The 23,499-nt window shown below is 39.7% G+C and overlaps 2 protein-coding genes across 5 annotated transcripts in view; both read left to right on the top strand.

The window, feature by feature from the left end:
- Positions 1–13,208, top strand: part of chd5 (chromodomain helicase DNA binding protein 5) — a 39,435-nt gene extending 26,227 nt beyond the window's left edge. Inside the window, exons 26-40 of one of the 3 annotated variants that reach the window (XM_072381600.1) lie at positions 385–471; positions 628–716; positions 1,107–1,240; positions 3,071–3,215; positions 4,616–4,775; positions 4,908–4,987; positions 5,200–5,398; positions 5,492–5,581; positions 5,708–5,851; positions 5,984–6,092; positions 6,312–6,444; positions 6,606–6,801; positions 7,623–7,786; positions 8,633–8,759; positions 9,362–13,208. In XM_072381600.1, coding sequence (XP_072237701.1) covers positions 385–471; positions 628–716; positions 1,107–1,240; positions 3,071–3,215; positions 4,616–4,775; positions 4,908–4,987; positions 5,200–5,398; positions 5,492–5,581; positions 5,708–5,851; positions 5,984–6,092; positions 6,312–6,444; positions 6,606–6,801; positions 7,623–7,786; positions 8,633–8,759; positions 9,362–9,489 — 1,985 coding nt within the window. In that variant the 3' untranslated portion in view covers positions 9,490–13,208. The remainder of the gene's footprint in view (positions 1–384; positions 472–627; positions 717–1,106; positions 1,241–3,070; positions 3,216–4,615; positions 4,776–4,907; positions 4,988–5,199; positions 5,399–5,491; positions 5,582–5,707; positions 5,852–5,983; positions 6,093–6,311; positions 6,445–6,605; positions 6,802–7,622; positions 7,787–8,632; positions 8,760–9,361) is intronic. The other 2 variants (XM_072381601.1, XM_072381602.1) reach the window with 2 other exon arrangements.
- A 2,380-nt stretch (positions 13,209–15,588) lies between these two features.
- The window catches only part of arhgef10la (Rho guanine nucleotide exchange factor (GEF) 10-like a), a 112,225-nt gene continuing 104,314 nt past the window's right edge, over positions 15,589–23,499 (top strand). The window contains exon 1 of one of the 2 annotated variants that reach the window (XM_072381604.1): positions 15,589–16,020. Coding sequence is in view for 1 of the 2 variants with exons in the window: in XM_072381603.1 (XP_072237704.1) it covers positions 18,057–18,075 (19 nt within the window). In the remaining variant the exon portion in view is untranslated. Of the gene's footprint in view, positions 16,021–17,963; positions 18,076–23,499 lie in introns of those variants that run through there. The other variant, XM_072381603.1, reaches the window with a different exon arrangement.

Below are 23,499 nucleotides of genomic sequence, written 5' to 3' on the forward strand. Positions count from 1 at the left end.
AACTTGCCACATAATGTGGGACATTTTGATGGCCTACAAAAATTGCACCTCTTGCATTTATATTGTCTTCTTAACAGGTTTTGAAGCACATATATTCAATCGTTCAGCAGTATCTCATTCGATTGCAGTTGTCCCGTAGTTGATCTTTTAGGAGTGTGTAAAGTTTTCAAAGCTCATTGCAGTTTAGAGTACACTCTAAGTTAAAGTGAGTGCCTGCTGTAGCTGTCAACTCTCACCTCACTCCCAGAGGATAGAAGAGGTGTGGAGTGTGCATGCCCAGCTGTGCTGTAGTGGTCTGTAGTAATCTGCAGTGCCATGGCGCCCTCAGGTGGCCACCAACAGAAGCGAATGCAATGTACTGTTTCTCTTTGATGTGTGGCTCAGAATGGCAGGATGATCTTTCAGACAATCAGTCGGAGTACTCTGTGGGGTCCGAGGACGAGGACGAAGATTTCGAGGAAAGGCCTGAAGGTAGGTGACAGAAGGCATCATAACCCCCATTTAGCTTTCCTGCTTAACATTTGTATGGCCCCTAAAAGATACTGAATCACGCATATTATTGGTGATCCAGGTTGTAAGTAAATGTAGCCATGTTTTTGATTAGCGACTGGGTTTCATCTCCTGTAGGTGGACGCAGACAGTCTCGTCGGCAGCTCAAGAATGAGAAAGACAAGCCTCTGCCACCCTTACTGGCCCGTGTTGGAGGCAGTATTGAGGTATGAATTCCAAAAACTTTAATTATCCTCTTACAAGACTGTCTTGTCCATAAATATTATAATCTGCTTGGAACAAATTGTATAGTGAGTATGTAGTGAGTGACCCACAAATTCTTTAAATTGTACCCAAAAAGAGAAGCTTTGGGGATAAGAGGCTACTATTTGGCAGTATGTTTTGAGGCATCCTTGCTTTACAGTTCACTGTATTGTGGCTCACTACTCTGCTAATAAGGACACAATGAGGATCGATACATATTTGCATTGTTGCTCAGTGTAAAACGCATCATTTTGTCAGACTTACTGACGCTGCTGTGTTTGCTCTTTGTACCTTGCATTCTCTTTTTTTTTTTTATACATATGCTCACCCTGTTTGCTCCTCATCATTACAAGGTCCTGGGCTTCAACGCTCGCCAGAGGAAAGCCTTCCTGAATGCCATCATGCGCTGGGGTATGCCTCCTCAGGATGCTTTCAACTCGCATTGGCTGGTTAGGGACCTGAGAGGGAAGAGTGAGCGTGAATTCAGGTGATGCCCTGATTTCTTTTATATTTTAATGTGACACAACCAGTAAAGGCATTTAATTAAACTGTGACTTTTTTCACACAAGAGAGTCTCAGTAATGATGAGAGGTTCTTCTGGACCTTTTCATCAAATTTTCACTGCATGTTTGTTTGCTCGGTGCAAAGCTCCAGGGGAGTCGTATCACTTTGCAGTTCAGTTGCTGCTATGCAGCTATCACAACTAATGTTACTAGTGCTACTGCTTTTACTGCTACATCTGTTATTGTTTTCTCTCAGACATATAGGACTGATTTGCACTGTTCCTCTTTAGACAATTTTTTTCGTATTTAAATTTTCAAATTTAAATTTGACATGATTGAGTTTACTTCTGAGTCTCTCAGAAGTAAAGATGAGCAGAGGTTCACAAATCTTCAAAAAAACTCCACACACCATTTGTGGAGCAAAATCAAAGCAGTAAAATTACAAAGGCTTTAAATATTTCACTATTTACAGTACATAGTATAATCAAAAGAATCCAAGAATCTGGAGACACGGAAAAAGATGAAAATTTATATTGGATGCCTGTATCCTTTGAGCCCACAGGGGACACTGCATTACAAACAGACATGACTCTGCCATGGAGGTCACTGTATGGGCTCAGGAGCATTTCATCACTTCAGGAACACAGAAATCTCTGTCTGTAAACACGGTTCACAGCTCTGTCGTACAAAGAAAAAGCCATAGGTGAACCTGACACTACCGTCAGGTAGCAGTAAACACTACCATCTTCTCTGGGCCACAGCTCATTTAAAATAGACCAAGGAAAAGCGGAAAACTGTTCTGTGGTCAGATGAGTCAAAATTTTAAATTCTTTTTGGAAATAACGACTGCGACATCCTCCATTCTGAAGAGGAGTGGAACCATCTAGCTTGATATTAGCACTCATATCAAAAGCCTGCATTTCTGATGGTATGGGGATGCATTATGGAACAGGCAGAACTGGAAGGGTACTATTAATGCTGAAAGATATACACAGGTTTTGTAGCAACATATGCTCCCATTCAGATAATATCTTTTTCAAGGACAGCCTTGCATATTTCAGTGAGACAATGCTAACCACAGGTGCTGAACTTGCCTGCAATTCAGACCTTTCACCAACTCGAAACATTTGGCGGATCAATAAATGCAAAATACGAGAAAGAAGACACGGGAGTGTAGAGCAATTAGACTCCTATATCATTCAAGAATGGGAGAACTTTCCTCTCCCAAAGGTCCAGAATTTGGTGTCCTCAGTACCAAGATGTTTACAAGCTGTGGAAGACGGGATACTACAGAGTGATAAACGTGGACATGTGCCGACTTTGTTGAGATGTTTTGTTGCCATCAGTTTCAAAATTAACCCATATTTGTCATGAAATAACAACATTTCTCACTCTCTACTTTCTTTTGTGAATAGAACATAAAAATGTTCTATTCTACAATTGCTTTATCAGCTACTGCTATTACTGACCCTGATATTATTAGCCCCTTTACGTGCACACCAGAAATCTGATCATCATCCAATTTCTGGAGTTGATTCTAGAGATAATGTACAGCAACATGATATGCTTTTGCAGATGACTGCAGTTATCTGATTATGAGAAATAAGCCTAAAGTTCTCCCCGATGTCTTTGTGCATGTATATCTGTAAATCTGATTTATTTAGTTGTTTCACATCTGCGCATGTGTAAAAAGTAAATAAATAAATCGTAGAAAACAGAAGTGAAAGTAAGAAAACTAACAATTGCTAGCAATTTGAATATAAAGTATGAAGTTTGTGCAGGTCACCTTACAGGAATTTTCCTTTGTTTATCAGGGCCTATGTGTCTCTGTTCATGAGACATTTATGTGAGCCAGGGGCCGATGGAGCAGAGACATTTGCTGATGGAGTCCCCCGTGAGGGACTTTCCCGTCAGCACGTTCTCACCAGAATCGGAGTAATGTCGCTTGTCAGGAAAAAGGTAAGGTTATTCAGCCACAGACATTATCTACACAGAACACTAAGTCGTGGGCTGGAACACTGTGAGATTAGAAAAAGTAGGTCAGCATGTCTGGGCAGAAGCGAACCCAGTGAGAGTGTCCCCTTCGTTAAACATCTCTCAAAATAAAAAAGAACTGCTTTTGTCAGATGTGTTTGCCATGTGTATACTTGAGAGGTGAGATCAGTGTATTTGAAAAGTCTTGGTAAATAATTGTCCTCTTCAGAGTAATTTAGTGAATTAGGTTATTCCTTTAAGATTAATGAAAGAATGCCACTGATCAAATTCTGGTTAAGTTTACTATTCTAGACATATTGATTTGAAATGTGAGTCTTTTTTCCTCTTAAACTTAATGTAAGATTTTAAATCCAGTGCAAGAACAGGATGGATATGGTGATCATACTACACGATTTACCTCAAATACACTGAACAGCTACAGGTCATTCAGCTGCAACAACAGATATCTTTTTTTACAGACACTGTGTGGTGCAGCGTTTTTGTGTACATTTGACATTTAATATTGAAAATTGTAGCATTTGCTTTTGTTTCTACCTGATAAGAGATTACAGGATGAAGTGAGCAAATAAGTACATCTGGAACAATACTGCTCTTCATGCTAGAGATTTATGTTCTATGATATGACTGATGTCAATCTTATTGGTTGTATTTGACCTCTGACAGACAGATATAATAAGTACTAAGTTAATATAAGAAGGCCGCCTAGTAAGTACTGACATACAAACATTAATTTCTGGTTGAAATCTGGGTGATATTTGGTCTGAATGGTTAAGACATCTTTTTGCCCTCTTTTCAACCAGGGAAATTGTACTTAGAGCATCAACAAAAGACACATTTGTTTAGATATTCTAAACAATAGTTCAGCTGTAGGTTTAAAAGAGATGTTACTAAGTGTGAGGATATTTTTACAAATAAAATAGCACTCATTGGTACTGTACGGACTTACTTAGAAAGTGTGCTACAAACAAGAAGCTACATAGACACTATAATATGAGCAACGGCATATATGAATGTACTTTAAAATTGTGCTTCCTGCTTTAGGTAATTAAGAGCTACAGGTCTGATTATTCCGAGGGCAGACTGTGACATCTGCCTTTCAGATATCAGCAATATAAGCCAACTTTGAATAAGTATGCGTATTGGCTAGTTAGCTCCCCTGGTAATAAAAGGAATCTGAAAGAGCAATCTAAAACTAAAATGGTTGATTCGGTGGTTATTTGAACTGGAGGATGCCTCAGGATGCCTAATGTACATTATAGTAGAGTTTACTTTAATCCCTCACATGAAGAAAATGACTGTTTCTTTGAAGCATTTCCTTGTGAGGCTTTTCATTACTAGAGTTAAAGTAATCTCTTTTTCTGCAGGTGCAGGAGTTTGAACATGTAAATGGGAAGCTGAGCTCTCCAGATCTGATTCCTATTGGAATGGAGCTGAAGAAACTGACTGAGAGTGTATCCTCTGATCCCAACACTCCTGTGCCTGCCAGCCCTATTGCTACACAGCCCGGCAGCCCCATCCCACCAGGTCAGAACAGAGCACTGCTCATGTTTTATTTTTCACTGAATGTGATGGTAACTGTTGCTCAAAGAAAAAAAAAACAAGCCTTCCCCCTTCCAAAACAGAAAAGAGAGCTTAGTTGTTTTTTCTGGTCTGTAGAGAAGACTGAGTCTTTGGTGGGAACCACTGAGGACAAGGAGACCACAGAACAAGATGGAAAGAAACTGTCAGAGAATGAAGTGAGTTCTTTTTTCTTGCACTACCCGTCACTTTCATCCTGTTCTCCTTTATTGTCATGTCCATCTTCTTGGAGTCATCATTGTAACATAACTCATTTTGTCCCTGACAGGAGATGCGTTTGTCAGTCTCAAAGACTTTTTAAGGTGTGTCTCTGGCCTCTGTCAGGTTTCCTCTCTCTCATTTTGTTGCCCTGTCTGTTTTTACTTCCCAGCAGGCTTCCAGTGCAGACCCAGCATCTGTACCTGAGAAGGCAGCTGACAGTGAAGAGAGCAAAGTCAGCTCTGATGAGAAAACTGGAGATGAGAAGAGCAGAATCGAATCCCCCTCTGCAAAGACCGATCCATCTGCCAACCCGAGAGAGTCTGCTTTCAAACAAACTGAAATGCCATCCAGTCATACCTCACCTAAGAGTGAGTGGTACATAATTCATTAATTGCAAATGTATTAATCTGCAAAGTTGTGTTTTGTATATTCAATCTCTTTTGTGCTTCTGTTATCCTCAGCGGATCGCTGCAAAGAAACTGAGAAGTCCACAGAAAAGGGTGATGCTGGTTTTCCTCTTGAAAGACATGAAGACAAAGAAAATAAATCAGGTATACAGTATATGCAATGAATTCTCAAATTAAACAATTACAATTAGGGAAACACCTTTGCACCCCCAGGAAACAACTTTTAATTGTTAGTTTGAGAAATCACCCTGATTTATGTAACTGATGCAGATGATGTGAAGAGTGAAGATGCATTAGAGGGTCGATTAAATGGAGACAGAGACACATTAGATGAGATGGACGAGAGCAGGAAGGAGGACAAAAATGGATTCAAAGCCAAGTTCATGTTTAATATTGCTGATGGAGGTTTTACAGGTAAGTACATTTGACTTTGTTTTTGTTCAAAATAGGCCAAGCACTAATTTAAGAAGTATTTCTTCAATTCATCTGAAAGGAGGAAAAACACTAACATAGAATTGCTGTCTGTTTTCATTTTCATATCGTCAGAGTTGCACACTCTCTGGCAAACTGAGGAGCGAGCTGCGCTCTCATCTGGAAAAATGCATGACATCTGGCACCGTCGCCATGACTACTGGCTTCTGGCTGGCATCGTAACGTATCCTTTCCCATGTCAGACCAAAGAGTTCAGTATCTTGCAGAGTAATGTAATTATTGATGACAGGAAGGAGCTGCTGTGGAACAGCTGATATTTACAAAATGTCAGGAATGATATACAGTCTAACAACGCTTTCCTCAAAACTAGACCTTCCCATCTGAAGAATTTTGTGAGCTTCTGTGCTCTTGTTTGTTTTCCTTGACAGGGAAACTATCTCAGACATGGCTACGCTCGCTGGCAAGACATTCAGAATGACCCCCGATATGCAATTCTGAATGAACCTTTCAAAACTGAGATCCATAAGGGCAACTACCTTGAGATGAAGAACAAGTTCCTGGCTCGCCGCTTTAAGGCAAATTGCTGTTTCTGAAAAGAAAAAAAAAATACAACTGAAATAATTAAAGTGTTTGAGGCCTTTTAGCCTTTAGTGGAAATGTATCCAAACTGCCTCTGCTGGTTACACTTGCATTTCATTTACTCTCTTTTTCATCACCTCCCTCTCTCTTACTGTAGTTGTTAGAGCAGGCTCTGGTGATTGAGGAGCAGCTACGGCGGGCAGCTTACCTCAATATGACACAGGACCCCACTCACCCGGCCATGGCTCTCAACACTCGCTTTGCTGAGGTGGAATGTTTGGCTGAGTCCCACCAACACCTGTCCAAAGAGTCTCTGGCTGGGAACAAGCCTGCCAATGCTGTACTTCACAAAGGTCTGTGGTGCAGCTCCAAAACTAACAACAGCAGTAACTCAGTTCCCGCTTACCTGCTCAAATCTGGTAAAAGAGAAAAATAAACCCATATAATCACCTTTTCATGAGGGAACAGTTCTGATGTTCTTTCTTTTGCTATGCTGTGCTATGTGCAAGCTCACTCGTAAGAGGGAATTTTTGGTTGAAACGCTTAAAACACCCCAAAACATTGTTGATGATTGATTTTAAATAGTTTGTTCAGTTTTTTTTTTTCTTTTGCTGCATATTAGTCCACCCAGACAGACAAACAGCATGCCTAGGAAGTGCACACAGATGTTTCCATATCACTGTTCTGTGACGAGCCCCTGACAGGCAGCCAGTTAAGATCCTGTTTCACACAGTGACTTCGTTTTACGTTAATGTGACTCACCATGAAAACAGGCTTGGCGTGATTAGTAGCATGAAAGTTTGGGAAGAGGCCAAAGACTTTATGAAACCGAGGCATTAAAATGTTATTGTTTCAAAATGATGTTGTCTGTGACCCTTATGGATTTATCTGCCAGTGAAAACTGTTATGGCATTTAGTTCTTGGCAGTATGTAAATTTAAATCCTGAATCAACATTAATTTACTCTTTAATGATTTCAGGTTCTCAGTCAATCTAAAAAGGGTTTTGTACAACTTTTTCATGCATTTTTTCCTGCATCTCATCTAATTTGTTTTTGTGTGTGTGTGTTTTTTGTTTTCTTAACACCACATGCTCAGGGATAAACTGAGCATTTATATGAGTAAAACACAGTTACTGCTCTGATAGGCTTAGTGTCTGTTCTTGTGCTCCTACAGTGCTGAACCAGCTGGAGGAACTTCTGAGTGACATGAAAGCAGATGTGACACGACTGCCCAACATGTTGTCCAGGATCCCGCCGGTGTCGGCCCGCCTGCAGATGTCTGAGCGGAGCATACTGAGCCGCCTCACCAGCAGAGGCAGCGAGCCTCCTCCCCAGCAGGTGAGCAGAGATCAAGGTCAGATTGCATTAGAAAAATCTCTTGACAAGCAGCTCATTTGTCGCAGAACAGACAGTTTTAAGACTGAAGGCACACTTTCCTCAGCAGTGGGATGCTTTACAACAGGGTTTTTTTTGGGCCAATTTTTAGCGGTTATATATACTGACATTAAAAAGGCAAATGATGACGTCGTTGTTTGCTGACTTATAAAATATAGTGTCTGTGCTGCTCATTAAGATGAAGACACTAGGCTCATTAAAAATAGCAATTATGACCGAATACATTTTAGAAATTAATTAGAATGTAGTCCAAAACCTTTGAAGTTCTTGGTTGTCACGATCCAACAACCGTGATATTCTGTTTGAAATCTGTGGATAGTCAAAGTTGCTATTCCCTGTGGAAGAGTTTCCTCAAGTGTGAAAATAATAAATAAATCAAAACTCCCTTTAGATGGCCACATTTTGCTTGAATACGAATTGAGCTGTCTCATTATTTTTCCCTAGTCTCTATTCATTAGAATTTGATGAGTGCATTCTATTCTGTTATAGAAAAGATCATTTCATCCAAGAAGTCCAAATAGCCATCCTCTATTTTGGTTTCTATGGCAACAGTTGCTGTTACTAGAAGACAGACTTGTTTTCTCATGTTCCTATTTTTTTGCAGTAGAAAAAAGGAGGAAACAGAAAATCTGTATTTCTATAATTTTGTAGAGACATTAATGTTTACTGCATACCAAATGCTTCAATATTATCACGTAGAGGTTTGCACTCGTATTATTCTCCTATAAATCAGTCATGTAGCCTTGTATTATTAAGGGAGATCATTTATTTTTCATGTGTGTTTCACAGCCTTTTAGCCAGGGTGGGTTTGGCTGCTCCCAGATGTACAGCAGCAGTTTTGGCGGGGGATTCAGAGGTCCGGGTGGACAGCCCATGGTCAACTACAGCCAGATGCCCCTTGGACCTTACGTCAGCGGTAACAATAAACACTTACGATAAATTATAGGTTACATGGTGCCAGCAGAAAACAGACATTGTTCATTGCTCTTAGATGGTGAAAGCCATTGGAACAGACAGAGAGAATTCATTTAAAGTGGAAAATGTCTGTTCTTACAGTATGTATATATTCTATTAGAAATAATCAGATTGTATTTACCAAATTCATTGCTGAAATTATGTGGAATGCTGTATAATCTAAAATACTGATATACTTTATGTCTGTAATATTTTATTAAAGTGCAAACAATAATGAATAAAATAAAATAGATAAATAAATACTATCTGGAGGCAGTAGTCAGAAGTCAGATAAAGTAACATTAACATTAATACAACCATACAAGTTTTAAATAACCCACCAGGTTACCCCGACTTATTATTCTTTGAAAACAAAGGTCAACAATAAACTTATATGATAAAGCCGGAGAACAGCAGAGCTCTGGGGTTTATGTGACCTCAGCTGCATACAGAGTGAAGGTTCAATAGACATTTTTGATGTGCTCACTTTCATTTTTGAATTTCTATTCAAGAGTCAGTTTGCTTAAACTGAGCAGTTAAAAATCTAATGTCCTCCATCCGCAGTGTCCTCCAATGGCCCCCCACCCCCTACAAGCCATCTGGACAAGAAATCACTGGACTCCTTGAGAGACGTGGCGACACCTGATCTCAAATCAGGCAAACCTAGTGATGTTATCTGTATTGAAGACTAGACCAGCTCTGAATCATTGACCTGAAGTCAGAAACTCCCAGGGATCGAATCTGTATGAATGACTGCTGCCCTCCTCTTACACGTCCTCCTCACCTTCCTCTCTCATATTTACTGTACAAAATCAAGCTCTGCTGTGTGTGGATAAGGCGACTAACTTTTTGATTCATGCAGATGTATCTATCTTAACAATTGCACTTTTATCTTTCAAGGATCCTATAGAAGCGTTTAAGTAGGTGTTTGTTTTGTTTATCTGTGATGGAAAACTGCAGATTTGGAGGGAAATGGAACACTTCTCTGGAAGAGGACTTTATGAGCCCGGCACTACAAAATGAAACTGAAGCAAATTTCTTATGCTCTTGATTGGGGCTCATTTTATTCATGGAATGTGAGTTTTGTTTTTGCAAGCTGCAACTTTTTCATTCCGCGTGCACCTCCTTGCATTCATCCATTTGACAACGTACTGTACACTGTGACTGTGCTGCTCTGGAGCTTGTTCCTTGTGAATAAGACAGAAATTGAGGACATCTTAAGTCATAGTTTGATATGAGACTGTTGAGGGCCAATCTTCACTCTCTAAAGTTTCTTTTCATGAATATTTGTTCTTATCATTCTTGTTGTAACCAGTGAATAAGATATTGATTTAGCAGTACACAGTCTGTCTCAAACTTCATAAGACTGCCACCTGCTGGTAGCTTGGAGAAAGTTATTTCTGCCAAAGCTGCAGATACACCTTTCTGCAGCACCCGTGAAGGCTGGCCTCTTGTACTGTATATACCAAGAGACTGCTTTTTATTTTACCTCACATAGGTCTAATGATAGTGAAAATATGTGCACAAACATGGATGAAGTTTGAAGCCTGGCTTGGTGTCGTACATGAAAATCAAGCAGAAAAGAAATAACTTTGTCAAGAGGGGTTTTTAAAGCATTTTAGGGAAAACTCAGTATTTCTGTGTATGATACAATTATTGTGATTCTTTCTTTATTTGAATGTTAGTATTAGCTGTAGAGCTTAACCCTGGGGCCATTTCCAGTGGGACTTAACCATAAAATGGAAGTCATCTGGTTTACATACGTAGGGTGTCTACGTAGGACTTTGGTGGTAAGGCAAACTCAGTCCGGCATGTAGAGTTGTGTTTTTTCTTTCATGTCCCAGCAACTTTCCAAGTTTGCTTTTAATTGTTAAGACTTATTAGGATCACGTGTGCTTGTGATACATTGCCACATTCATTTTACTATTATAACCAAGCCTCTGTTTATCTCGCTTTGTGTTGTGATAAAATCAGAAGTATTTGGTCACTTGGTGCCATTACAGGAGATGATCTTGAATGATTTGTTCCTTGATGCAGTGTATTTCCTCCACAGTGGCAGATCATTTGAATTTGTGGTGCCACAGTCATATCAGAAGGAATGTTCTCTGTGTGTCACTATTTAAGGACCAATGTTGCACAGCATTACTCTGTGAATGTTTACCTACAGTTCCCTCAGTTATGCTTTGTTTCATTTCAGAGTGTATTTTGCCATCATTTACTTTATGTGAAGGCATGTTAGTATTATAGCTTCTAATGTTTCTATGCGCTAAACTGATTCCATGACGTAAAACAATCTTTTTCAAAGTTTCCTAAAAAAGAAGGGCAACGGAGTAAGATGTGAATGACAAAATGCAATGATTTGCAAATAATTTTAACTCCAGATTTATTCAAGAAAAATAATTACATAAATACTAATTCTGATTTTAATGCCAGCAGTACATAAACAATAATGTTTGCCACAGTTACAGCACAACTCTTTCCATCAGCGTCTGTAAACATTTGGGAACTAAGAAGACCAGTAATTGATTTTAGAAAGAAATAAAGTAAAGTGCTTGTACCATTCTTGCTTGATATAGGATTCAGCTACAGTCCAGGGTGTCCACTGTCATCATTTTGTTTAAAGTGGATGGAAGGTATGAACTGTGGGCAGGTCAGTATAGCAACTGAACCATGTGTGGTTTCACATCATCTCTCTGAAACAAGCAAGGCCTTTGCTAAAAAAGACATCATTTGGATGACAGCATATGTTGCTCCAAAATCTGAATATATCAATTAGAATTGATGGTGCCTTCACAAATGTGCAAATTTAAACACCCCCATGCTGTCGGAAATGCTAGCTTTTGAGCTGTGTACTAGCAACAAGCTGCGTGGCTCCTCTCATGTTTAGGCTGGAGGACACATCATCAGTGATTTCCAAAAACAACTTTACTTTCCATCTTAAATTACCTTGGGATGTGTGAATCTTTCTGAATTTTGTGTTTGTGTTTTTTTTTTCAACTTGCAGTTGTAGATGCTGCAACAAAATGTTCACTGTCAAATCAAAAGTTTCCAGAAGTGTTGCCATGCAATAGGGATTTTCACCAAAGAGTCTAGTTTGGTTTTAATTCTGTGCTACCTGACATTCGAAAGATCTCAGCTATTTGTCGTTTTTTTTGACCATGTCATCTTGGAACAGAAATCTTCACAGTCGTTGGTTATTTTACATTCATAAACCTTGAATTGTTGATCCGTTTGAAAGACTAACCATTTTAAAAGATGAATCAGCGATTTGCAAGTCATTGTTTTTTGTATATTTAAATTTTACACAGATTCCCAGCCTTTTTGGAAGTGCATTGGTGAATTCAAGCTTACTATGATTCAGTTTTTATGAAGGCAATGCAGAAATGTTTGGTACTGATCTTTATAGATACAGATTTGTCAATCCTATTCCTTTCCCAGAAGATCAGTGGAATTACATGGTTGTGTCATCATTTCCCACAAACAGTATTCTTTTGAAAGTATTGGGAAGAGAATTGTGGTTTTACTTTTCTATGGTAAGAGGCTTGTACTGTACAAAGTTTGTGTATTTTTTCACCCTCTTTTTGCCAATTTAATTACCTTAGGTACCTTGAGGTGTTCTTTTTTTTCGTTACAAAGATTGTCCACCTCTCCCCATCATCTCTCAATATGCTTTCATTTGAAACTAAATTCAGTTTGAAAAATTGCAAAAATACCCTGAGCTAAATCTTGAAGTGTATCATACCAGTTTCTGTGCTACTCTTTGTTAGTGTTTATCAGTGCTTAACGTTGTTGACTGTGCTTCAGTTGATGCCACCCAATACTTGACCATGACATGTAATAGGTTGCTTGACAGATAGGACCTCAGACACATGTAAATACTTGAACGACTTTTCAGAGATAAGTTTGTGTCATATAGATTTTTGTATTAAGCTGAAAAAAGATGAATGTCCACTGAATTGTGTTGCCATGAAACTGCTATGTGCACAGTTTGTGCTCATCAATCAAAATCATGTATTTTCCCTCTGGAGTGAAGATCAAAAACACAATACTCTAATGAAATGCAATCAAACTGAAGTCAGTATGAATGTAATGTCTGTTGAAAAGGCTTCAGTCTAATATTATAAATATGTTAACAATGTATGTACTTGCTTATTAACATGGCTTCAAAAGCTACCAAAAGACCCTGATAAAAGGCACCTTTGTTGCATTGAATGCACAGCATGTGAAGCGTTTGACGGTTCACTTTTGGGTGGTGGCAGTGTATCTAGCATTTACAGACAATGAGCTCCAAGCAGTGTTATGGTTCTGATATTTGTGTTGTATGGCAATTGAATGAAAAAGTGAATTGTCATCTTTTTATTTGTATTCTGTGTATTTGTTCAACGTGTTTTAATAAATCTTCTGGACAACAGTGACGATGTGTGATCATTTCTTGCCTTGTAGTTAGTCTTTCTGCCCGACAAATAAAGAAACTTGCATGTAAGTAACTGAGCTGATGAGGGCTTCCTACTTAATTAAAGCAAAAAATACTCCTGACACAACTTCACAAGGCATGTTGTTCTCATTGTGCAGAGTCTTTGCTATTTACATGAACCTGCAGCGCTGCAAATGTGTTTAGCAGCCGACAGAGAAACAGTGCTGGCGGAAGCCTTTCTGTTGCGGATGAGTCCAAAAACAAACAAAAAAAAAATCACCACAAAGTCAAGTCAAGTCAAATTTATTTGTATAGCACATTTCATGTGTAAAAGTGCTTTACATAAAATAAAAGCATTACAGCAGTGAGTGGAAGAAGCATTAAAATAACAAACTTGGCCCCGTGTCCTTATACAGAGATAAACACTTAATTCATCTTGTTTTCGAAATATTTACAGACATTGCCTATTGCGGTATAATTACAAACCATCGCCGGTTGCGGTATAATTACAAATAACACCGTTTGCAGAACAATTACAAAACATCACCGTTTGCAGAATAATTCCAAAACATCGCCAGTCGCGGTATAATTCCAAAACATCGCCGGTTGCGGTATAATTACAAAACATCACCGGTTGCGGTATAATTACAAAACATCACCGTTTGCAGAATAATTACAAAACATCGCCGGTTGCGGTATAATTACAAAACATCGCTGTTTGCGGTATAATTACAAAACATCGCTGTTTGCGGTATAATTACAAAACATCGCTGTTTGCGGAATAATTACAAAACATCGCTGTTTGCGGAATAATTACAAAACATCGCTGTTTGCGGTATAATTACAAAACATCGCTGTTTGCGGTATAATTACAAAACATCGCTGTTTGCGGTATAATTACAAAACATCGCTGTTTGCGGAATAATTACAAAACATCGCTGTTTGCGGTATAATTACAAAACATCGCTGTTTGCGGTATAATTACAAAACATCGCTGTTTGCGGTATAATTACAAAACATCGCTGTTTGCGGTATAATTACAAAACATCGCTGTTTGCGGAATAATTACAAAACATCGCTGTTTGCGGTATAATTACAAAACATTGCTGTTTGCGGAATAATTACAAAACATCGCTGGTCGCGGTATAATTACAAAACATCGCCGGTTGTAGTATAATTACAAAACATGTCAACTTACAACATACAATTTAGAAGACAACCCTCAGGGGTTATTAATTTCTATATTTATTTTAACGTCTTTTATTTATTCAAAATTGTAAAAGAAAGAAATAAAATAATTAAAATTAAATTAAAATTATTACTAAAAACAAACAACAGTCTAGATAAATTTAAAAAAATACTGTGCAGATTTCATGCATAGACACATGAGAAAAGAAATGTTTTTAACCTGGATTTAAAAATGTCTATATCTGGGGACTGTTTAATCTCCACTGGCAATTTGTTCCACTTGTTTGCAGCATAACAAACACACATACTACTATGTAGATATTCTTTCCCCTACTGATACAGATATTTTATCTCTGTATTTTAATTTTCTGTTGCTCTGCTAATTCAACACTATACACTAATTAAACACTATATTCCAGCTGGTATCAATAATATATAGCATGTGTATCTGATATGTATCAGATATGCATATTTGATAAGATATAATATGTAACAGTGCATTGTTACATGTTAAACTGGCTAGCAGTGCTTAAATAATAATACTATGTGTCCTGAATGTAATTAAGAAGTAATAGCTGTAAAGGACTGTGTAAAAATCATATCACTGATGTCTTTTTAATGAATGCTCACTTTATTATTTTGCAGATAATTATTGTGCTTGGTTGCTTAGAAAAGTTATGAATACATGAGTTTTACGTGTTGGTTGTTTTGAGTCCGTCCCTTTTCTGTCATGAAGACCAACAAACTATCTCAACACAAATACATATTTGCTTCCCACGCGGTTCATTAGAAGACAATCGGTATTGAGACCACATCAGTTACGTGTGGTTTTCAAGTTGACGAAATGCCGGCTCAAACTTTCAATTGAACTAAAACCTTTTTTTCAGACTCATAAGTATATGTTATTTGATGGCAACATATAACTTTTTGCATAAAATGACTGCCATTTGACAAATTCATACAACTGACCCCAATACAGTGTTTGAGAAGACACCTTTACCCTACACAGGAAGTTCTGTGAAACACGATTGCCCTTAATTCCCTTTGTCCTGCCCACTTTTCCTGAATATCCCACTGATTGGTTAAAATGCCGCAACCAAGCTTATCATTGGTCGAATGCTTCCCCTAGTCACTCTCCCATTGGCTCGTTGAGACTGAGAGCCCTCACCCTGCTTTGTGCCGCTGTGTGGACAGCAGCAGGGGTCTATAGAGTGGGAGGAGGTAGAAAACTAAAGAAAGGACAGATTGAGACTGGATGGGCCAGGGTAGTGGTAGTGGTGGGGGGCATCTAAAAAAATAGAGGGACAGAGAGATAGAGGCAGATTGAACAGAAGCAGATAGGCGTTAGAGGCAGCGAGGAAGGGGAGGGAGCAAAGAGGGTTACCTCATCTCGAGCTGCTAGTGAACACGGTGCATGGGAGAAGTTGTGGGAAAGTAAACAGCACAGAGGAATTCCAATCTGTGTTCAGCCACTAGCTGCCCTCACTGGAGACTATAAAGATGAGTGTGCTGGACCCGGCACTGTGGTAAGAGCTGGGAGTCTATGGGAGGTTACCAGGATTAAAGTGTCACCAGGGAGTGTCTGAAGCTTCTTGGAAGGCATACTACTGAGGACAAGAAGGTGAGACTTGTACCTATTTACTGCTCTCAAAACACTATTTCTCTCCTTCATTCTGTCCTTCCTCTTTCTCCTTTCCCTCTCTCAGCACGTTTAGCATGTTGCAAAGACAGCAGCTTTGTCCAAAGGGGGCCATTGATGGAGTGGAGTAGGGGGTGGGTGTGCTGGTTTGTGCCTCTCTGCCTCTCAGTCTGACAGCTATGGAGGCAGCTGAGAGGACAAGAAAATGTGGAGGAGGAGAGCAGAGGATGTGAATGGCAGATAAACGTGTGGGGCCTTTGGTAGAGTACACACCATCATGGACGATTAGACCTGAGTCTGCCTCTGAGAGCCAGCAGGGATACAGAGCTTTAGGCCTTGTTATGATAGACGCAGTTCCTGAGACAGACACCACGAAGGATGAGTGAGGGATTGGTGGCTCATCCCAGGTCCGCACCCCTGGCCGGCTGTTTTTCTGCAGGACTGCACAGCTCTTCAAGTCCCTCAGGGTATAAAAAGAGATTCTGTGTCCTGGGCCCGGCCTACACCATTCCAGTTTGACGGTTGCTTCCCGGAGTACAATAGCCCCTCCCAGGATGGATTTCACGCTGCCTCTATTCCCTCAGCAGAATAGAGGGGACACAGGGGGGAGAGGGGTGAGAGTGGGGGAGCTAAGGGACCTTTGACACAGTCTATGCTCTGACTAAGTAATTTGCATTTTGAGCAAGGGCACTGTTTCAGCCTCACTCGCTGGATGTCCAAGAGCTTTTTTTAAGAAGCTCCATGGACTCAGTGTATCAGTTTTGTTCTACTTTGTCACAGTCCAGCACTTTCATGCATGCATGGCTTAAAACTCCCACAAAGACTTCACTATCAATCGGAAGCCTTCTTCTGTGAGAGAATGAAACTTTGCACTCACGCCATCGTATGTACCCATGAAAGGCCTTGGTGCTGACTAAACAATAAGTCATTTCATCGTTGTGACACGCCTTCCAGATGTCTGTTGGTATATTGTATGACACGCCGCTTGGATTCATCTGAGAATGTTAGCTAATTAACTTGCAGAAGGAATTCGTTTTTTTTTTTTTTTGGAAAAGCTTATCTACAGTGTTATGGCTGTCACGCTCACATCCCGTCCTCCAAACACAACTTGTCTTATTTCCTGTACAGGTCTTCAGATAACACATTCTCGGGCCAAATCAAGTTCACCACACTTGTAACCCATAGGCTTCCGCTAATATCCTCTGACTCCGATTTTACCTTGAAGTTGTGGGAAGATTTAATTGGACTTAAATGAAAAGCACTGCATGGGATTTCCTGAAGAACAACTGAGCACTTTTATTCAGCGGTATATTTTCATATATGATATCTGATTTGACGCGTACATCAAAGGAGTAGCCACCCATGTTTTGCAGTGATAGTGTTAGTTTGCTTTGTTACTTTGAACAAAAGCAAGCATCACATGAACACCACGTCAATGCTGATGCGAGAGGCAACAGCAGATTGTGGGAATCCAAGAGCTTGGTCGCAGCAAAAATGAGGGTTTACATCAAAATTTAAATCTACCCAATTTTAGTCTATGTTTCTTCTGTACACATTAGTTCAGACTCCAGCTCTTACAGCGATAATGCTATCCTTGAGCAAGGACTGGCTCTGGTAGAGGAGACTTGGAGCGTAGTTAAGCACAATATAACTACTTCTTTTTCAGATGGAATTTAGTAGACAAACTTCTGAATGCTGTCTGATGTGTATCACATTCAGCGGTATCTTGCAAGTCAAATTGCATTTCCCTGGGAGGGAAATGGCATGACTTGTCCTTCTCTGCCTCTGATTGGCTTGTACAGTATTTTTTCTGTTGAATGCCTTTTGACTGGAATGTGATGTTTAGATTCTGGCAGGAGACATGATGATCCGTTAGAATAAAGGCTAATTCATGTAAGCTTCCTCCAATGCATGGCCTACAAGGTCTATAGTCCTTGCAGTCTGTCAATGAAGCATTGAAGAAGTCTGGATAACAGCAGTTCTCCTGCAAAATCTTCCTCAAAACAAGCCATGGTTCCATGTTGCTCTTCCATGTTGGTATTCATCTTTCTTTTTTCTTCGTTTGATTTTTACTTGAATGTAATTTTGGCAGGGGTGCATGTGTTGTTGGCGTGCTCAGAGTGAGCGGTTGCAAATCTTTGGGCTACAAATGTATACCACCCAGGCTCTTTAAGGGTAAGCCAGTCACAGGCAGAGTACGATGTGTCTTGCCTTACTCTGGTCACCTGCAGTTTACCTGCGCCCTTGATTTTCCTCACAGGATAATCAACGCATCATTGGGACATATTTATCAATGCGATTTGTCATAACGATAAAGGGAACTAACCAAACTAAAGTCTGCTTTTAGAATTACAAAAAAGCTGTAAAAAATGGCTAAACAGCTCATCCGCTGTAGACATATGTATTCAATTTTCATAGAAAAGGACTAGTTCTGTCAAAATGCACTATATGCAGCTCTATCAACCTTATTATCTGTGGGCCAGTACTGATCGCAACCCCCCCCTACGCTCCTCTGAAAGTAATGTTCATTTAATTATGATCCTTACTCTCCAGTCTGGACTTGTGTGTGCAAATATCATGTGATGTAGCAGAGTAGTCTTTATAACACAGACTGTTAATCATTTGCTTAAAATGACAATCATGGCAGAAATTAAGAGCATACCGACTTCTCCAGTGCTTGTGACACCTCAGCTGACATAAGCACTCTGTGCAGAGTTGAACCTACAGCTTTGACTGGGAGTAGGAATATTTCCACTCAATTTGAATGCTCTGGTCTTTATGTGGACAAAGAACTAACCAGTAAAACACATCACAAACACATCATTTCAGTCTACAAAGCTTTTGAGCTGATTAGTCATGAGCACACACTTTATGTAGAAATAAGCAGATGAAACATATCTATAGGTTGAAAAACTGTATCAAAGTGGATTTGTGAAATCAGTTGTTTAAAGTCTTCCGTGGTCCGACAGAAGCTTAACTTAATACTATCTTGGTTTTGACTAGGATTCTTGAAGTTTTTAGTTGACAACTTGTTCAGGCTGGAAGTTTTATTTGCATTGTATTTCCATTAGGGAGAAGTTTTTCAACGTCTGACACTGTGGGTCGCTCTTCCGGCAAAATCAAGGCAGCAGCTTCTCTTATGTGGCCTTTTCATGGTCCTATCTGTTCACAGTGTTGCAGCCCGACACCATTACTTCCCTTTAATTAGGTATAAACAGTCTATAACTTTAATAAACCCATGGACGTACACAAAACTATCACTATGTGAAAAACGGAGACGAAGTTGGGTGTTGGAATGTGATGATTGTCAGGGAGGTTCTCGGGCATTATGATCTTTTTTCTATATCTTAAAGTGGACTTTGGAAGTTTATTTAAAGGGAAATTATACTGAATCTGAATATTAAGCCTGTGTTCAGATTGACTGAGGCGTGACTATTGTAATTTGCATCATTTTTGACAAAAGATGCAGGCATCGTGTGGTGAGGATGCTGACATAAACCATATATTACAACCACTGATGTTGCCTTTGTAAGTCAACTCATGTAAGTCAAATCATCAGGTCCTGATAGAATAACTAGCTGTTTAAAATGACAGAAGCCTTTTCCTTTCACCTCGCACAGTAAACTCACCCTGTGTGAACTTGGCAAGTGAGAAGTAAAAATTTGACCTTTGGCTCTTGTAAAAGTATGGATATATTCATTAGATAATCCATTAACTAGTAAAGCAAATTCAGGAATCTGGAACTGTGAAGTTGCAGGATGATCTAAACGGACAAAGACAGATTCTCATTTCCATTTTCATGTGTTGCTTGATTTGACTGACACATCTAAGGAGCAGCATCCCACGCTTTGCAGTGACACCATAGACAGTTTACCATGTTACCTTAAACTCCACAACAGCTAACGTCAACCCAACACAGTGCCTCAGCAGATGCCAAGGGCGACAGCAAACTGTGGGAATTCAACAATACAGTAACTTTCACAAAGTGAATTGTTAAAGACGGTTCACGTGGGACATTTTATGGTAGATCCGCCGACACTGAAATGTCACCTGCAAACCTGTGACCATGATTGTTCTGTTCCCAGTTGCAGACCATGAAGTAGTTTTGGATGAAAGTAGCAGAAGAGGCTGATTACAACACAAAAGCAAATTCATCTGAAACTTTGACTTGGGAAAAAAGTGTAATTACGACCAAGTTTGAAGGCTTTACAATCTTTACCGGACAACATATAAAGCAATAAAAAAACACATGATATGGCATCAGCATTTTTTCACATGAGCATCATCACCTCATCCTCTACAAGCACCCTGTGTGATGAAAAGTTTACGACTCAATGATTTCAGACTTGACCGACACGAGGAACCAGCTGCCGAATCATCCACCTCTATTTCTGGCAGTTCTAGATTACCTGGACAAGTAATTTCATTCATATCATAAAATGTAAATTATTTCAATACTAATGGTTTTGCACAGAATGTGGTTGAAAAGTAGGTGGAAGAAGACATTTAGACCAAATCCAGAGATCCTGACACCACTAAAAGGAATAGTCCTCTGCACTTATTTACACCCCATGTCAAGCCTTTGTATGTACAGCTGTCACTATGCATTCCGCATTTTTGTAGTTGTTATTACGCTGACAAATTGTGCACCTCGATTATTCAAGAATAAGCTTTTTACCGTTTAACCTTCGCATATTTTCTTTCTGTCCCTTTAAAAACTCAATATTTGTCTTGATAAATCAAACCTCTGTCCGGTCAACATTTAGAGCACCCTTATCTCTGTTTGGTGATTGCACAGTACAGCACACACAGACGTGTCCAGTTCATTGTGCAGCAAGCACAAACGGCAGATGGGAGGTAGAGGTTACTCTCACTGTGTCCTTGATTAATGTGATTTCTCCAGCATCTCACTGCGGCTGCAGACTGACATTACTGGAGCGGCTCTACAGCAGAGGGCATGTGAAGGCCACGCTTGTTCCTGTATGAATAATAGATCCCTGCATGTCTTAAAAGTGTGAACACCAAGGCAGACCTGTGGGAAAATTGGACTAAAGTATCTCAAATGTGCATAGATGTGTATTATCTGTTGTGTTGTGTGTACCGTTCAATAAGGCATTCAACTTGGCCTTTGGTGCATCTTACTGAAATTAATTTACAGCTAAATTGAAATTATTCATAACATATAATGCAGTGGGCTTATCTTTCTCTCTATGTTGAAAAGTTGTTGCCAGGGCAATGTTATGTTAAAGCAAATCTTTGAAGTTCGCAAATGCCCGTGAACATCCTCCCACTCAGATTGTTATGCCTTTGATAGCCAAAGAAAGACATATTGCATCTGATCTCAAGAAGCTGTTTGCAGTTGCTAAATTGGCCAAGTCACATTAGAATCCCTTGATAGGATGTCCACTGGGAAGCCGGCAAAGAAAGCAGAGCCGGCGGCATGATCGTCTCTGCCTGGTACCGTTTGTTGTTGTCAGCGGTCCGTCATTGTGCGTTGAGTGTCTGTTTGCCACGTTTTCCAAAGGAAAACCCTGAAGCGGCAGTGCTCGCAGTGACTTATTTATTCAGTCATCGCCAGCTGCTGTTTGCTGCTATTGTCTGTTGATATACCTGCCTGCAAGTGATCAGTGCCTGAGAGATTTGTTTGCCGTTGGTCAAACATAGCTTTCTGGGAATCAGTGGCTACAGTTAAATATGCAGCCCAGCACATTTGTAAAATTCCAAAAGCCCCTGAATACTAGTTAAAAGACCTTCGTGCTGTAAAGTTTATTATTTGATTACATTTCTTTACTGCTTTGTAAAAGGAAAGTACAACCCAACTGCAAGCTGAAATACAATCAGGCAACATAAATCAGCAGCGAAGTACCCACAAGATGCTGCTCAGTTTTGTAAAGATTCAACGAGATAAAAGTGGAGGACAAAACATTGATTTGATGGCAAATCTGGGAAATATATAACAAGGCAGTATAGCCTGATGATTTTTATTCTGGAGGTATGCTCCAAATGTGTTCCTGGTAGGTCACAGCCTTAAAATGTACACATGCCTCATTTCACCCCTGTACACATCCAACATCCCTCCACTCATTACCACATTTGGTACACAGCAAGGGAGCTTGCATAGCTTTATGTAGGTCAGGGACAGGGTGTGTAGGAGTTGGTTTCATCTCAGTTCAGTGATGTGTCTTATTTTCCCCACAAGAATAGCTTTCACACAGCTCACTCCTGGGGCTCTTTATTTTTCTAAGCTGCAGTCTGTTTGATGGTTTGTCCAAATGCCTTCCCTAAAAGAAAGTTGCTGGGGATACATACCTGTCATTTTATTTCTCCTGAGGAAAAACTTCAGGGTTGCAGAGTTGTGTTAGCAAGCAGAACTTTTCAGCTGATTTCCGGTTATGTAAAAGTACTTCTCCTTGATTGTTCTTTGTTGGACACGTTCCAGCTCAGCTGAGCTATTGTAGTCAGTCTTGTTGCCATCTGGTTAAGAACAGTGACATTAACTTTCACTGAGACTTCACACTGCAGGTTTTTCACTCAAAGAAAGTGCTACTAATGTTTCTTTCTTCCATTACTTTGCGTGAGCCGTACCACAGCCATCACAGCCATGGCCCATATGACCTGTGAGCTAATCAGTGTTGCGTGAATGTAGAAATAGCGCTTTCTTGGGACACAACAGAAGTTTTCCATCCACAAAAGGGTCATTGTTGGTCTGACCAAAGAGTGGGCTGAATGGAGAAACTGTATTTGTGGTACAGAAGAGGAGAAGTGGTCCAAAGGCTGCAGGCGCACACTGTGGTGGTAAACAAGTAGAAGAAAGTGCTTTTCTCAGTTAAAAACTACTCTTGAATTTAAAAATGTCTCCAGTTACAGCTCCTCTGACTTAAAACAACATGCTGATCACGCAAACACCGCAACATGTTTATTTTAGTGTAATTATCCCCCCGGTTGCACTGGTCTGTAAAAGTAATGGGCTGTAATCTACAGCTCACAATCTGTGAGCAAGAATATGCTCAAACTTTATCTAAAATTAACACCAGACTTAAGCAGTTGGAGGTAAACAAACCATGAGACAATCTCCCTAAGTTAATGCCTTTTATTAGGGCTGTGCAGTTAATGACATTTTGTTTTTAATAATGATTGTGGCCCCCAGCAATCATGAAAACAAGATAACTCAGATAAAGTGCTCTGGTTTGTTTTAAATCCAGCGCAACTGGTGGGCCTTCACCTCCCAAAAATAGCCCAGATCACTCTCTGTCAGGCTGTGGCATGTGACGTTCAACTAAGATCACAGAAAGAGAACAGATTGAAAGATTAATGAATGCATGATGTTCCTAATCCAAGGACTGATGTTTAAGAACGATATTGATAATCCACTAAAACTGATTTTAGTGGAGAATTCCTCCGGGGTTCCCAAAAGTTGGGTTTCCTTGAAAAGCAGCAGTGGACTTTTAAACAGGATTGCTT

The sequence above is a fragment of the Leuresthes tenuis genome, unplaced genomic scaffold, assembly GCF_036924035.1.
Source record: "Leuresthes tenuis unplaced genomic scaffold, fLeuTen1.0.hap1 SCAF_3, whole genome shotgun sequence".
Lineage (NCBI taxonomy): Eukaryota > Metazoa > Chordata > Actinopteri > Atheriniformes > Atherinopsidae > Leuresthes > Leuresthes tenuis.